This window comes from Cyanistes caeruleus, chromosome 15, assembly GCF_971803275.1.
Source record: "Cyanistes caeruleus chromosome 15, bCyaCae1.hap1.1, whole genome shotgun sequence".
NCBI lineage: Eukaryota > Metazoa > Chordata > Aves > Passeriformes > Paridae > Cyanistes > Cyanistes caeruleus.
Window position 1 is genome coordinate 9,575,053 of NC_141715.1, and position 14,482 is coordinate 9,589,534.

General features: G+C 50.0%; 1 protein-coding gene across 6 annotated transcripts in view; it reads right to left on the reverse strand.

Moving 5' to 3' along the window:
* The window catches only part of JADE2 (jade family PHD finger 2), a 70,918-nt gene that overhangs the window by 35,184 nt on the left and 21,252 nt on the right, over positions 1 to 14,482 (reverse strand). For all 6 annotated transcript variants that reach the window (XM_086851532.1, XM_086851536.1, XM_086851531.1 and 3 more), the window contains exon 4: positions 14,189 to 14,346. In XM_086851532.1, the coding sequence (XP_086707658.1) occupies positions 14,189 to 14,346 (158 nt within the window). The remainder of the gene's footprint in view (positions 1 to 14,188; positions 14,347 to 14,482) is intronic.

Consider the following 14,482-nt stretch of genomic DNA (forward strand, 5'->3'; position numbering starts at 1 on the left):
AGATGCTAGTAACAAAAACATAAAGCAGCAGTTGCTGCTGCAATGTGCATTGGTTCATGTCAAACTGAACCTCTTCTTCCCATGAGCCCAAGTCCAGATCATCCCTGCACAGAAAGAGAACCTTAGTGTGGGAGCAGCCAGGCTGGGCACAGCCTTGTTATGGGAGAGAAAAAAAAACCAATCCTCCACCCAAAATGAATGCTTCTGTTGGGAAGAGCTGCCTGAGCAGGCATGAGGTCAGGGCCATAAGCCTTCATAAAGCTGAATTACACAAGATGCTCGCTGCACAGTCCCTGCAACAGGTGATGCTCTGACACCGAGCCAGCCATGGAGGCTCGGGATGGCAGGAGGAAAAAGCTGCTATTTTTACCCCAGCATAAAATTGCAAAGATTTATGCTCTGTGTATGTACCAAAGGAGTATCCTGAACGGGTCATTTACTGTATTGACAGCACTGAAATGCACTGGGTGTGATAAGGATGTTGATGTGACTGGAGCAATCCCTTGGGGTTATCTGTCTCACACAGTGCATATGATACTGCCCACCAAGAGTGGTGTGTGGGACACAGCACCTGCCTGAGCCTGGGCACACAGCCTCCACCTCCTTTCTGCAGACATCTTATGGAGAAGTTTTGCTGAACCTGATGCTCAGAGACAGGAGACAAGTGACTCTCCCCTTGAGTCTGCCTCCCCAGCCAGTCACGCTCCCAAACCCTCCCCACTGCCCCCCCAAATCCTGGATGCATGTTTAGACTCTCAGGTCCTGGCTTTGCACAGTCCCTGGTGATGCAGAGATCACAGGGAGCTTGGGGACTCACAGATGTCAACAGCTCCACCAGCATCCCTGTCCAGCTTTTTCTGACACTGTAATTAACTGCAGCTTGCTTTGGTTTAATGGGAACTGGCACTTACAGAGTGGTATTTTGCCTCTGACCACGCCACTGACGATGAAGATCAAGGTAATGAAGATACAAACATTTAACAAGCTCACCCATCACTCTGTTAAAAGGTTTGAAACACGCCAGTGCAGTGCTGGCAGGTGCCTCTCCCCATCTGGGAACACAGGGATCAGGGGGGGATGATCAGGTGCTGCAGCACTCAGCAGCCACTTTCCTACAAGGAATAAGTATTAATATGGAAAGTATCTTCTTAAGAGGATCACTAAACTTTGAGTTTCCTCCCCATAACCCCATGGTGATCTGGCAGCATGGGCTGGGATCCCCTGGAGTTAATTCAGGCTTGGGGATGCTGGGACATGTTTGTGCCATTTTCTCACCATTTCAAATACCAGAAAACTGAAAAGGTCAGAAATGAAGAAACTGAAATAGCTGCTAAATTATTTTTTATACAGTGAGAAGCTTGTATAACCCTATGAAGACCTGCTGGAAGCCTGGTCCAGATAAACACCCTGACTCATCTGGAGCACTCAGTTAAACACAAGGGTTTTATGGCTTGAAAACAATTCAGCAAACCCTAAGACAGCCTGTGCCAGTTCCCATGAACATTCCTCCCACCCTGAGGGGAGCTGGAGGCTGCCAGATGCTGAGGCTCACATGGGGCATCCCAAGCTTCTGGGAAGACCAAGCAGGATGAAATGCCCAGAGGTGCAGAGCCTCCCCCTGACTCCTGGATTTGCTTTGGTGGATAAAATCACGTTCCTAAAAAGCAGCCCACTCCTTCCTGACACATGCTAACACACCTGCAAAGGGCTTCCTGGTGTTGAGATATAAAGATCAGTGACTACAGAAACAGTGCCTTAGGCTAAGAGGAACTTTGGAAGGAGGAGATCCTACAGTTTAAGACAAGAGAGCACTCCCTGGGGAAACACCATGCCCTGCCTCACAGCAATACAGAAAGCTGGGCACCCTTCCTCATCTCCAACAGCTTCAAGAAACTGGAGCCCAGAAAGCTGCAAGCTTTGTGCTGTCCAAACACTGCAGTGGAGACATAGCAAGAAAAAGGGAACAAAGCACAGAGGCTGCCCTCACCGGTGTCTATCCATCTCCTGCTGGGCTCCTAGAGCTGGGGACATCATCAGGGCTCCCCTTTTGCTCAGGGACAAGTCTTAATCCATTGTGAAACCATATTTCCAAACAGCTGCTCACCAGACAAAGAAATACCCAGGCTGGGTGATGAGGAGTCTGCACACGAGCCACCAACCCACCCAAATTCCCTGCACCATCACGGCAAAGAACCACAGAGGCAAAGCCTCCACCAAGAGCCAGACCATTCACAGAAGCTAAATTACACAGGGGGAGCATTTACTCCTTTATTTATCCAGCCAGCCAGAGACAACACATTTTTTTAAAATCCTGTATCAGTCAAAAGCTCATTTAAACAAAGGGCTGAAAATTTGGATCAACCTGAAAATCACAACAAACCTGAGGCCGTTAGTCTGAAAGTGTGTCTCAAGGGCACTTGAAGAAAAGGAGTAAGTGGACCCCAACACTCTTGAGGATCACATCTATCCCTGGAGAAGATTACACAGTAATAAAATATACTCAGCAAATTCCCATGGTTATTCATCTCTGTAAACTGAATGCTTCACTTGGCTGAAGGGAGAAGGCGTTTTTTTCTGTATGCTCCCATTTAATATATCAGATAGAAATAATTAATCCTGCATAGTGTTTCTCATTTAAAAATACTTAATTTTATTACAACAAAGGCTGTAGTCAGTCATCTTTTCTTTACCTCCATTCTACTCTAAATTAGTCTTGTCTAATGTCCATAAATAAGTCAGCTTAGGAAAGTCAGTGGAAAGATAGCTCTGCCAGCAACCTCCAGTCAATGCTGATACTGCTCCTGCTGCCAGCTCTGCTTATGTGGGAATTCTCCTGTGGCACACAACAGCTTTAAAAGGGCAATTTAAAGGGATGATTTTCACTTTCTGTTTATTAAAATAGCATCTAGCAGGCCATTTGGACCAGATGCCCCCTTTTCTTATGAACTTAAGCTAGCAGATTTTATAGATGCTATTGCCTCTCAACAGCAGAGCAGAATTTAAGTTAGAATAAGTGCCTGGGGGTATAAGGGTGAAGGATGGGGTTGGAGATATTGGTGGATGGTCACAATAATGAGCCACAACCCACACACAAGGGTTTGTGACCCTCAGCATACCCACACCCAGATTTACTGACCATGTTACTCCTACTTCTTGCATTTTTATGGCTTCTAGTAAAGGCTATAAAACCATGAGCCAAACACCATACTCCCAAAGCAGGGTTCAAAGATGAAAGAGAATGCCAAGAAGATAATATATGTTTAGGTTTTAAATTAACTGGCCTGATGTTCAGACCTGTGAGCAAGCTGGCCTGACCAGCTGGATGAGCCTAGAAGTGTCTTTAGGATCCAGGTGTTGGTGCTAACAGGTACCTGTACACTTCACCCCTACTCTCCTTGGCTGAAGATTTTCCAGGTAACATCTGGAGCACCCTGGTCACCAGCACAGAGAGTTCAGAGCCCTATGGGCACCCTGCTGTCACCCCTGGCATAAGCCACCTGAGACCAGAGCCCCTGGACCCTGCAGGGAGGACCACAGGTACTCAGAGTCTGTCAACACACCCTCCTGTGGATGGAGAAGAGAGGGCTGGAGGCAGCTGGTCCCAGAGAGGGAGGAGAGCGGTGACAGTGTATCTCAACAGGCCTCTGTCACCAAACCCTTTTATTTTAAAACAAACAAGAACCTGAGCAGAATGAGATGGCACTGCTGGGACCACTTTGTGCAGAAAATAAACGATTTGCAGTATTTCCTTATTGGCTGCTGGAGCCAAAACCCCCTCAAGATTTGGCAACAGCTTCTGAAAATCCATGAAAATTCATCATACATACATCAACAGAGCAGCCACAGGAAGAGGAATCTGTGATGGCTGATGGCCTGCTCTGCCACCCGTTTTGCACCATTTGTAGGCTATCTTCATGGCAGGGGCTGTAACAAGCACATTCCTAGCAAAAATGGTTGATTGAGGGAACTTAGCATCAACCCTTCCTGTGTACATCCATGCTTGAGCAAGCAGCTCAGTGCCACTGTGCAGTTTGTCCCCACTGCCACAGTGGGTGGCTGGGCTGGCACTGCCCTTTGCTATAACCTAACCCTTCCTTTAAGTGCTCGTCCCAAAAACCTGCACAGGCAGTTACATGTGTAGTTCAGCCATGAAGCTCCGTTTCGCTTTTTGCCGCTGCACTGAGAGAACAGAGCAGCTGAATTTGGCCCCAGAAGGATCCACCAAGCTCTGGTAACAGGAGCAGCTGTGCCCAAAACACCCCTCCTGACCGCACAGACATCTGTGGCTGATGCTCAGCTCTGCAGAGGTGCCTTTGTGGCACTGAGGCTGTTCAGGAAGGGGTTAATGCTGCTTGCAGCAGCGTCCTGCCCTCGGGTACCAGCAGCCAGTGAGTGCAGCTCCAGGTGACGTAATGCCTGGGTGGCTGTGCAGGCTGCACTCCCCATCCTCCTGCGCTGGAGATGCGTCAGGGACCACAGGATGCGTCAGGGACCTCGGCGAGTCTCAGGGATTCTGCTGTGCTCTGCCAGGCAGGGACCAGCCCAGGACAGAGCGGCACAGCGACGCCCACCATCCCTTCAGCTGCCGCCATTGTCCCTCCCAGCTGAATTCTGACGCTCAGCGCTGGTCAGTGAATATTAGAAATTTTCATTATCAGCTTTTAACACATCCCCAGCCATCGGGAGTGTCTGATCTGTGAGCAGCACAACTCTGCAGGGCACAGCCTCGCTGCCAGCACATCAAACTCCTTTCAGCTCCTGGACCATCCAAAGGCTCTCTCTTTGGGCTTGGAAATCCCCCTGTGACAATCCCATTTCTGTGCAGAACATTAAGGATGGAGTAGAGTGGCCCCTCCTGAGCTGCTGGTAGTTTAGGATTTACATAGGCAGGTTCTGGAAGTTTTACAGAAATACAGCTGAGGCTCCCAACTACAATTAGCAGGTGCAGTAAGAAAAATGCTTAGTTGCTCCCCCTCCATCTGAAATCTCCTTCTGTAACAACCTGTAACCATAGTGGGTCCATCCAGGCCCCTGGAATAACACAATCCTCTAAGGAGAAAGTGATTCACTCTTCTTTGATGTGATAAAAAGAGGAAAACAAGTGAACAGGAGGCACTAAACAGCCATCTTGTGAAACCCAGACAGCTTTTCCAATTCCATTTCTGAGCTGTTTATCACCACATAAAAAGCCTGATACCCAGCAGACTAGAGAAAGACCAATGCTGATGTCCCTGTCTTTCTCATGTTTATATTCCAGCCTAAATCTCACAGAGATTTAGCTCAACAAATGAATTATTTAAGTTGCAAGTCTGATTCAGTGCCCAGAGAATCATTTTGATGTAGATGGGAGTAGGGACCTGCTACAGAAGAATTCAGGTGCAGAGCAGTGACTGCTTTCCCAAGGCAGAGGAGAGCACCATAGCACAGCTGGGCTCATCTCCACAACTTCTGTCAGAGGAAAACCACAGCTGCAGGGACACAGCAATGGCTGGGCAGTGGTTTGCTGGTGGGCTGATTGGAACAACAAAACGCAGATGTTTTTCTGGTTGACTAGACAAAAGCAGTGTCTGGGCTGAGAGCAAAATATACACATAATTTCTGATGCTGTGCAAGGATCTTCTCCATATTCCTTTCCCCCTTTTCCTTCTGTGCTATTCAGCTCCAGAAGTGGTGCTGAAGGCAGCAGGGGGACTGCTGCTGGGAGGGGACACAGACTGTGCTGCTCTTCTGGCTCTGAAACACAACAAAATGCAGGAGCCTCCAGTTCCAGGGCAGCTGCAGAGGATGCTCACACAGCACCTTCTCCCTGAAGGCAAGCAGGGCAGAGCCAGCCCCAGCACCCACAGGTGTTGCTTTCCCCCTTGTCCCAGAGCATCACTGACCCACCTGGTGGCCCTTCAGGGACCCATGTCACACAGCAACCTTCTCCAGACCCCGCCTGCAGGCTGCCAGTATTCTGCTCACTTCCATTTAAGCAATGTATGTCTTGGAATTGCTACTAGAGAAGCCACGGACACTTGAGTGTGTGTTTTCTGGATATAAAAAGACAAAAAGTATGTTGCTTCTTTATGTAACTTAAGCCAAGCTACTAACATTAAAGCATCTGGAATTAATTTTCCCAGCCAGATAATGTTTCCATAATTGCTTCAGTAATGCAAACAGCTCCACTTGCCTTTGTATCCACCTACTGATGGAAACCAGAAACAGAAGACATGAGCAATGGTGGCAGCTCTGCACCTGCCATGCTCTTAGCATGAGCCATGGCAGATCAAGAACTGGACAAATCCTCCTGACACTTACAGAGCTGAGTATGGGAAAGCTCAAAACACAGACACAGGCACAAGATGACAATTCCCATCCACCAGCACAGTGTCTTTGCATGGGTCTCCTTAAAGAAATCCAGCCCAGTGAAAGCAAAGCTTTGAGGAATTTGAAAAGGCAGCATCCAGACTCTTTTAATGTGTTCTGGATCACTGAACTAACGCTGAATCCTGAAACACGTGAGAAGAGTTCTGACACTGAATCACTCAAGGCAGCACACAGCCCATCCCAGAAAACAAGGAGGGATCCATCTGCCTCTTTCACCATCCACGTGCAGCTAGGCTTGTTTGGGTGCACTTCATGAAACCCCAGAATGGTTTGAATTGGAAGGGACTTTTAAAGGTCACCTAATCCAAGTCCATGCCACCAAGTCCCATGCACTTCATGAAACCCCAGAATGGTTTGAATTGGAAGGGACTTTTAAAGGTCACCTAATCCAAGTCCCATGCCACCAGCAGGAACACCTTCAACTAGATCAGATTTTCTAGGTCTTCTCCAAATGCACTGAAAGAAACCACCCACCAGCTCTCTTCCACCTCCCCAAGGTCCTGGCAACACAGTGATGTTCACTTTCCAGCAACACTTCACGTAAATTCAACGGGATTACCCATAGCAACACCAAGAACTGAGCAGCTATTCCTGCTGCTGGGCTATCCCGCTCCTCCCATCACTCTGGAGAGCACTCAGAAGTAATAGTTCCTTGCACTGTTCAAAGGGGACCCAAGGTGCACTAAATCACTAAGAGGTGATTTCATTAGTGCTGCGGTTGCAAGCCCAGCAATCAGAGCTGCTGGGGTTTGCCTGGCTACACACTAAATGCATGGTTCTGGATGGAGAGCAGAGGCAATGGAGTGAGATGGGGAGGCTCCCAAGGCTGTACCAAACCAGAGTCAGTCCCAAGGGCTGTAAACCTTGTTACAGAGCAGCAGGAAATAAAGCTCTCTCATTCTATACATTTGCTGCTGAAGTACACTTGACTTTCTGTGTGCTTGATCCAGTATAAACCACAGGCATCCACTGGGAGGATTAGCAAACATTCAAAATAAAAGTCCAAGTGGCTCAGAATGAGGTAAGAACAGGCTGGATTAACACATTTCCCATAGCAAACTAATAAAGGTGAGGACTTGCTGAAAGCCCACACAAGAACTTGTCAAGCAGAGAGTAAACCAGAAACGATGACAAGTAACAGGCAGAGTAAATCACACTTACTCCTTTGCAAAGCAGTCGCAGGCAGTGGGCGCGAGCCAACAACCTTCTGCAGCACCAGCACCACCTTCTGCAGCACCAGCACCACCTTCTGCATGGCCCAGACCCTCTGCTGCCTCTGATTCATCCCATCCCAAACCAGGTACCTGAAGCACTGGCAGGACAGACCACCCTGTGCACAGCCCATCTCTCCCCAGAGACAAGGGTTGCCTGAGCAGATCTGACTGGAAACCTTCCTCTCCCACTGGCAAAGCTGGAGACAAAACTCACTGATGTCACATCACTAGGATTATTTTGCAGTCCTGGATCAGTGCCACTGGCCAGCCCATACTCACCACAGCCAGCTGTGAGGGTCCCCAGGAATGGGCAGGCAGGGAGCCTTCCTCTCCCCACACATGGCCCAGGGCTTGTGATCAAAACATTTAAGTCTAGTGCAACTGGGATTTTCACTTCTTTTGATCAGAGCACAGTCTCTGAGGGAAGTGTACACGTATTTCTGGAGCATACCAGAACACAGGCATACTTAAGGGCAGGCAGCCACAGAATGGGGATAACCAACCCAAGAAATAGCCCTTTGTAAAATCGCCAGCATGCCATCTGCAAGCTCCAAGCTCACACATTTTTCATGATGAGCTGGAGGGAAGGGAAAAAAAAAATAACAGGGAAAAATAAGAAAAAAAAAAAAAAAGGATTATGTTACAAAAAAAAAAAAGCTCTGCTCCAGAAGCTACTCAAACTGCTGCAGAATCCTGCCTGCCCCTTCTGCAGCAAAGCCCAAGGGAAGCAGCTGATGAGTCAACAGCCAGCCTGCGTCGCCGACCGAAGAAAGGAAGTCCAATCTCACCACTCGAGAACAAAGTGTGCTGGTTCATCGAGTACACACTGAGAACACAGCCTCGGGAAGCCCTCCCTGGGCTGGGAGCTGCAAGGATTCAGCCTGGCTGCCAGCCAGCACTCCCCAGGGACAGGGAGAGGTGACGTCCAGGCATAGCTGGGACATCTGCATCATGCCACCCTGCTGCCAGGCCAGCCTGGCCACCTTTCCTCAGGCTACCGTGCTCCACATTGCAGCAGAGACTGCTCCTGGAGGGATTTTCTCCCTTTGCTGGAATTGCTCCCTCACAGCGCTGGGTGTTCTGGGTGCAGCACCCAGCCCCGTGAGGAGGAGCTGTGATGTCTTTTCACTGCAAGGTGGGGGCAGGGATGTGTCCCAGTCCTACACCCACTGCTGGTGCACCAGTTCATTCTTCTCCCCGCCTCAGTACACTCAACTCCAGCACTGCTTCCCACAGACAGACCTGCTCTGCCTGCCTCCTCTTCCAATTGCACTGCTATCGCAAAGCCACAACCTGCCAGCAACTACATATCCCTGGAAAGAGCTGCTGGAACTCCTGGAGACGTGGGGGCAGCTCCTCATGGGAGTCCAGTAAAGAACAACACAGCTCAGAGGAGATGAACACAGGCTGGGCTGCACCACACCACCGGGACCCAGCCAGCCCTGCACCAGCTGGATGTGTTCCATGAGCACAGCAAGGAGCTGCTTGACCTGTGGCCATTAGGGAAGGGCAGAGGGGACTGAGGGAGGAGGACAGGACAGGATGGGACAGGACAGGACAGGGACACAGCCCCCGTGCCGAAGTGGCAGACGGCGTTTGCGCTGGTGCTGCCGCCATCGCCGAGCTGGTACTCACCAAGGTTGTGCCTTCCTGTTACCACAGCACTTTCTGTTTTCTGTTAAAACAGGGCCACAGCGACGATGCAAGTATAGATCTGCAATGCCAAGAATATCTGGGAAGCCTGCCAGCAAGAAGCAGCCTTCCTGCTCGTCCTCCCGCTGTGTGCAAATTCACAGGAAACAGAATCTACAGCACACACTAATGTGGCCTAATGTGAGATCCAAGAGCCACCTTGACATCCTGCTTGCATCCCTGTCAGCCTAGGGAAGGAGCCACATGCCAAGAACATTAAATCATTAAATAAAGGAGGAAATAAAACCTGCACAGGTGCATAAAATCCCACATAGGTGCTGCTGCTTTACAAAGTGATGCTCCACTGTGCAAGCTCAACACGCTGCCAGCATCGCCACCAGCAGGAAGGGACAAGCCCAGGTCAGGTCCTGGCACACCCAGTGCTCAAAAATAGCTTCACAGCCTCCTACCCATATCAACCAGCAAAGTCCATGTCCCTTTTATTATAGTGTGACTCTGGGAATATGAAGCTCATAGGAAACATCTACCCATTTACAACTGGAGAGGTACCCAAAGCCCTGATGCTCCCAAACTGCTGATAACTTACCCTTACTTCACCTTGTTTAATCCTGAAGCTGTACTGAGATGAGCCAACTTTGCATCCAACACCCAAATACACCCCACACCAGAGTGGGACCTCGAATCTGTCTCTCCTCATGCTGGAAATGTCTGTGCCTCTGTTGACACAACTGTAAAATAACTGCAGAGCTCACATGGGGGCTCTGTTAGGCTCAGCTGTGGTTCAAGAAAGCCAGTGGAGATCCTTGCACTATGGGCTCTAGCAGAGGTGGAATACACAGTACCACTGGGATGCAGTGTCAGCACCACCCACATCACAGTTGGGTGACCAGGAGACACACGGGCAGGGGATGCCAGCCTGCCTGTTGGAAGGGAAAACTGCCCTTCCTCACTCCTCTGATAGCTCCCATCTGACTGGAAGTGGCTTTTATGGCCACACTGGAGCCCCTCAAGCTCCAGGCAATTCTCAGTTGTGTCGGATACAATATAAAACTCTTTTAAATAGCCATGAGCCAGAAGTGATTGTGGAGAGGAAACAGCTGATCTCCTGCACTGCCTCTGATGACCCCAGCATCCAGGTGGCTGCCAGCAGCATCCTCCTGGGACAGCAAGCCAAGATATGCTGCACCTCTTCCCTCCTTGCTTTCCTCACAACTGCACAGCAATTTGTGCTAACCCAGAAAGGACCCTCGAGTTTAAGGTGGCTCTTAGCGGACGCATTTTGAGACAGCTGCTTTCTGGGGAAAGCATTCCTTAAAATACAGCTCTTGCCTCCTGCCTCACCCCCAGCTTTTGGCATTTTACAGCTCCAGTAAAACAAAATGTTTTAAAAATCTAATTTTCAGCTTTGGAGGCACAAAACCTAGAGGCAGGGCATGGGCAGGGGGAGCCGGTTTCCAAGCAGCCAGGCAGGAGATGAAAAGAGCAGCAGCGGCTGCGTGCACAGCAGCCTTTGGAGGACAAGATCCATCCCTGGAGTGGGCAGCAGCTCCTGCACACCCCACAGCACAATCCACTGGCTGCTGATGGCTCAGCCCAGGAGCCAACTCCTGAGCAGCAGCACGATGGGCTGGCGATTATTTTGCAGGCAGTGCTTGTCTGCTTGCCAGCTCCCAGAGCTCTAGTGTCTTCTCCCCAGCCCCCCCACCTCCCCCTAGGAATTTCACATGGAAGTGGCTGTCAGAAGTGACAACATCAGGACTGGATCAGCACAGGCATCCCTCCCTAAGGGCAGGATGCTCTGTTACACCTCTGAGAAGGGGGAAAGCAGAGCGCTGACAGCGAGAAAGAGCATCAGCCGCTGGGCTCCACATTTCCAGTCTACAAAAAACATCAATGCTGGGACTTTTTTCAGCAGATTAAAGGAATTTGGATAGTCTACACCCAACACAGACAGGATGTTTGGTTTAGATGAAATTTTTTGCGTGTGGTAAAAGGAAAGTTTGGAAGCAAAGGAGGAAAAGGAGGAAAGCAGTGCCGAGGCCATGGAGCAGCAGCCACAGGGTGGGGGGCAAAAGCAGCAGCTCAGGCAGGACCAGCAAGGTGCCTGCTCCTGAGATGGAGACTGGGATGAATTAAAGTAATAAAACAGGGAAGGTAAATGGAGTTGCAAGGACTTTCAAGGCTGCTCTCTTAAGGCGGATGAGATAGAGTCATCTCTTGTGAAAAAACATTTGACATTTCTCCAGAACAGGGCAAGACGCAAGAAGCTGTCTAACCCTGGAGACAGCAAAATGACTGCAATCTGCACTGTCCCTGGCAGTCCAGCACTGCCCTTTCCACCTCCCATTCTCACATCAGTGGCCCAAGTGGGAAAACCTTGAGGGCAGGGATGCTTTGGTAGGGAGAGCTGCTCAGCAGGAGCACACCATCTCTGCTGTGCCTTCTGGTGTGCATGCTGTCCTGATTAAAAAAAAATCTGGCAGTCTGACTGCCTGTCCCCCTGGGATGTGCATCATGGCTACAAACCAGGTGTAGCCATTAACACTGCTGTAAAATGAGCTCTTCATTTCACTCCCATCACACTGGGGGAAGCAAAATATCCCAAGCAGGCGTCTATCCGAGGACAAAGCCCTCCAGGCCATGCCTGCTGTCCAGCATGCAAAGAGAGATGTTCAGGCAATTGAGACACAGTGCAAGACAGAGCACCAGGAGAAGCAAGAAGAGGAAGCTGAAGCTGTGTGCAAGCAGCACAATCCCAAAGCAGCCCAGGAGCAGCCTGCAATGAGCAGGGCATGACACAAACTAGAGGGGCTGCAGAAATCCACCTGGGCTTAGCTGGCAGTGATGGAGTCAGCAATGAGTACCTCTGAGAGGTCATAGAAAATGGCTCAGATTTCAGAATTATGGACTGGCTTGCACTGCCAAAGGACCTTGAAGGGGTTATCTAGTTCCTGTACCCTGCCATGGGTAGGGACACCTTCCACTAGACCAGATTGCTCAAAGCCCTGTCTGGCCTGGCCATTCTCACAGAGATGCAGCCACAGCTTCTCTGGGCAACCTGTGCCAGCACCTCACCACCCTCACAGGGAAGAATTTCTTTCTAATAACTGTTGCTTTAAAAATAAAACTCTTTGTAGAGCAAGGCTTGAACTGAAAACAATGTTGAGGTACTGAAGAAAGAGCTGGAGCTATTTCAGAAGGCAATTCATCAAGGATTATGGAAATGTGCCAATTTTGAGAATAATCAAACAAGGAAAATAATCCCAAGAATTAGGAAACTCTTCAGAGGATAACCTGACACTGGAAGTGAAACTTCACACTCAAGGTGAGTGGGCAGCACCAGGATGTCTCTCTCCAGAAACCAATATCGCTGTAGTGATGGGGTGCCAGAGTAGGACAGAGTGGGATGGGGACCTGGGAGGGAATGACCTGTTCCAGGTGTTGATCTAGGAATATCCATGTATGAAAACATGCAGCAGAGCTGCTCCAGGACCCCCAAATCCAGGGGCTTGGAGACAAGCACAGAGGCACATTTCCGGCACTCCAGAAGCCCCTGGCTGCGAGGTCTGGGATGCCAAATCCCACTGCTGGAAAGCAGCACTGCTGGCTCTGCATGGGCACTGCCAGCCCAGGCAGTGCCAAGCTATCACTTTTCAGCTGGAAATAGCCACGGCACGAGCCCTCAGCTGGGAAGCAGAGCACTGGTGAGGCCAGCCTGTGGTTAGCTATCAAAGACAACTAAAAAAAGATATTTCACATACAGGCTTTTTATTTCCCTTCTCTTTTTTTTTGTTGCCTTTTTTTTTTTCCCAAGGATTAAATCAACTCAACAGCCCCCTTTACAACTTCCCTTTTGATGTGTTCAGACTCATTAAAGTTTCATTTCTTTCTCTGTTTTCCCCGGGGGAGGAAGGGGAGCGTACACAAAAGTTTATTTCAGAAGCGGGGTCGGCAGCTGCAGCAGCAGCAGCTGCTGTTGCTGTGGGACAAGCAGAGCCTCCACCAGCCTCTGCTCTGTGCCCAAATCGTTTGGCAAAACACATCCCCCTGCAGCCACCCTGCTCCCATGAGCAGCCCCAGCACCATCCTGGCATGATCTTCGTGTTCCTGCAGGATGCACACACGGTGTCACACAGCACAAAGGGAACACACGAGAGATGCAAAGCTCCTGTAAACCCTGGGGGAGAATTTTGGGTCTGATCCTGAAAGTTTTCAGGTCCCTTCCCAGCCTTTTCCATTCCCCCACTGGCAGCACCAACCTTTCCCTCCCAGCTTTGGCCACTGCCCTGGGATAATCCCCTGCACACGTCAAGGGAGTAGCAGCTCCCCCATGTTTCCTTCTCGCCTGAGCAGCTGTTTAAGTGTCTATTTTAAAACTCAGTTCCCTATTTTAAAATAGCTAATGAGCCCTGATCTCTGCTGACAGACGTCACCTCTACAAGGTCTGGGAGATGCTTCTCTGTTTGCTGAGCTCCTTTTCCCAAGCCCTGAATCTCAGCATGCCCAGCACGTCTCCAGCACAAACATGGTAAAGAGGGAAGTTTTTAATTTAAGGGCCAATTCCTGTTCCCCTACCATAAAATACCAGCAGTACAACCACATGCTCCTCAACAGAGAAGCATCAAGCAGCCAGGCAGAGGCTGGCATTCTGCACAGCTTTCTGCTGTTATTTTTTTATCCTTCCTTTGATTTTATCAGATCTTGACAAGAGCAAACAAGGAGCTGTCCCAGATGGCCACTGCCCAAAAAAAGCCACTCACGAGAGGGACCTTTCAGGATGTGGGGGGAGGTCCTCCTGCATCCCTGTGCAAGCCCAGAATGCTGAGCACCACCTTTATGTGCTCTCTGAGATGGTGTGCACCCCACCAAGGCAGAGGGAAGCCCACAGAGAGGACACCAGGCAGAGGGAGCCCCATGGACAGAAGCAGATGGAGGAGACGCTGCTGACTTACCTGACCACAGGTTCAGGGATGGCCTCGGCACTCGCTGGCACCTGGACACCCTTCTCCCACTCCTGCCTCCAGGGATCAGCCAGGACATAGTACTCATCAGGACTCAGCTGGAAGGAGTCAGGGATCTTCATTGCTGTTATCAGATCCGTCCGGAAAACCTGCACCAGGAAAAAACCCAAACTGAGTGCAGAGGTCTAGCAGAGGCTGGGCACACGTGCTGAGGGAGGGTGTCCTTGGGAAACTGTCCCCAAGGGACAGCACAGGGGGCGTCTGCATCACCAGTGGAGTGGCTTC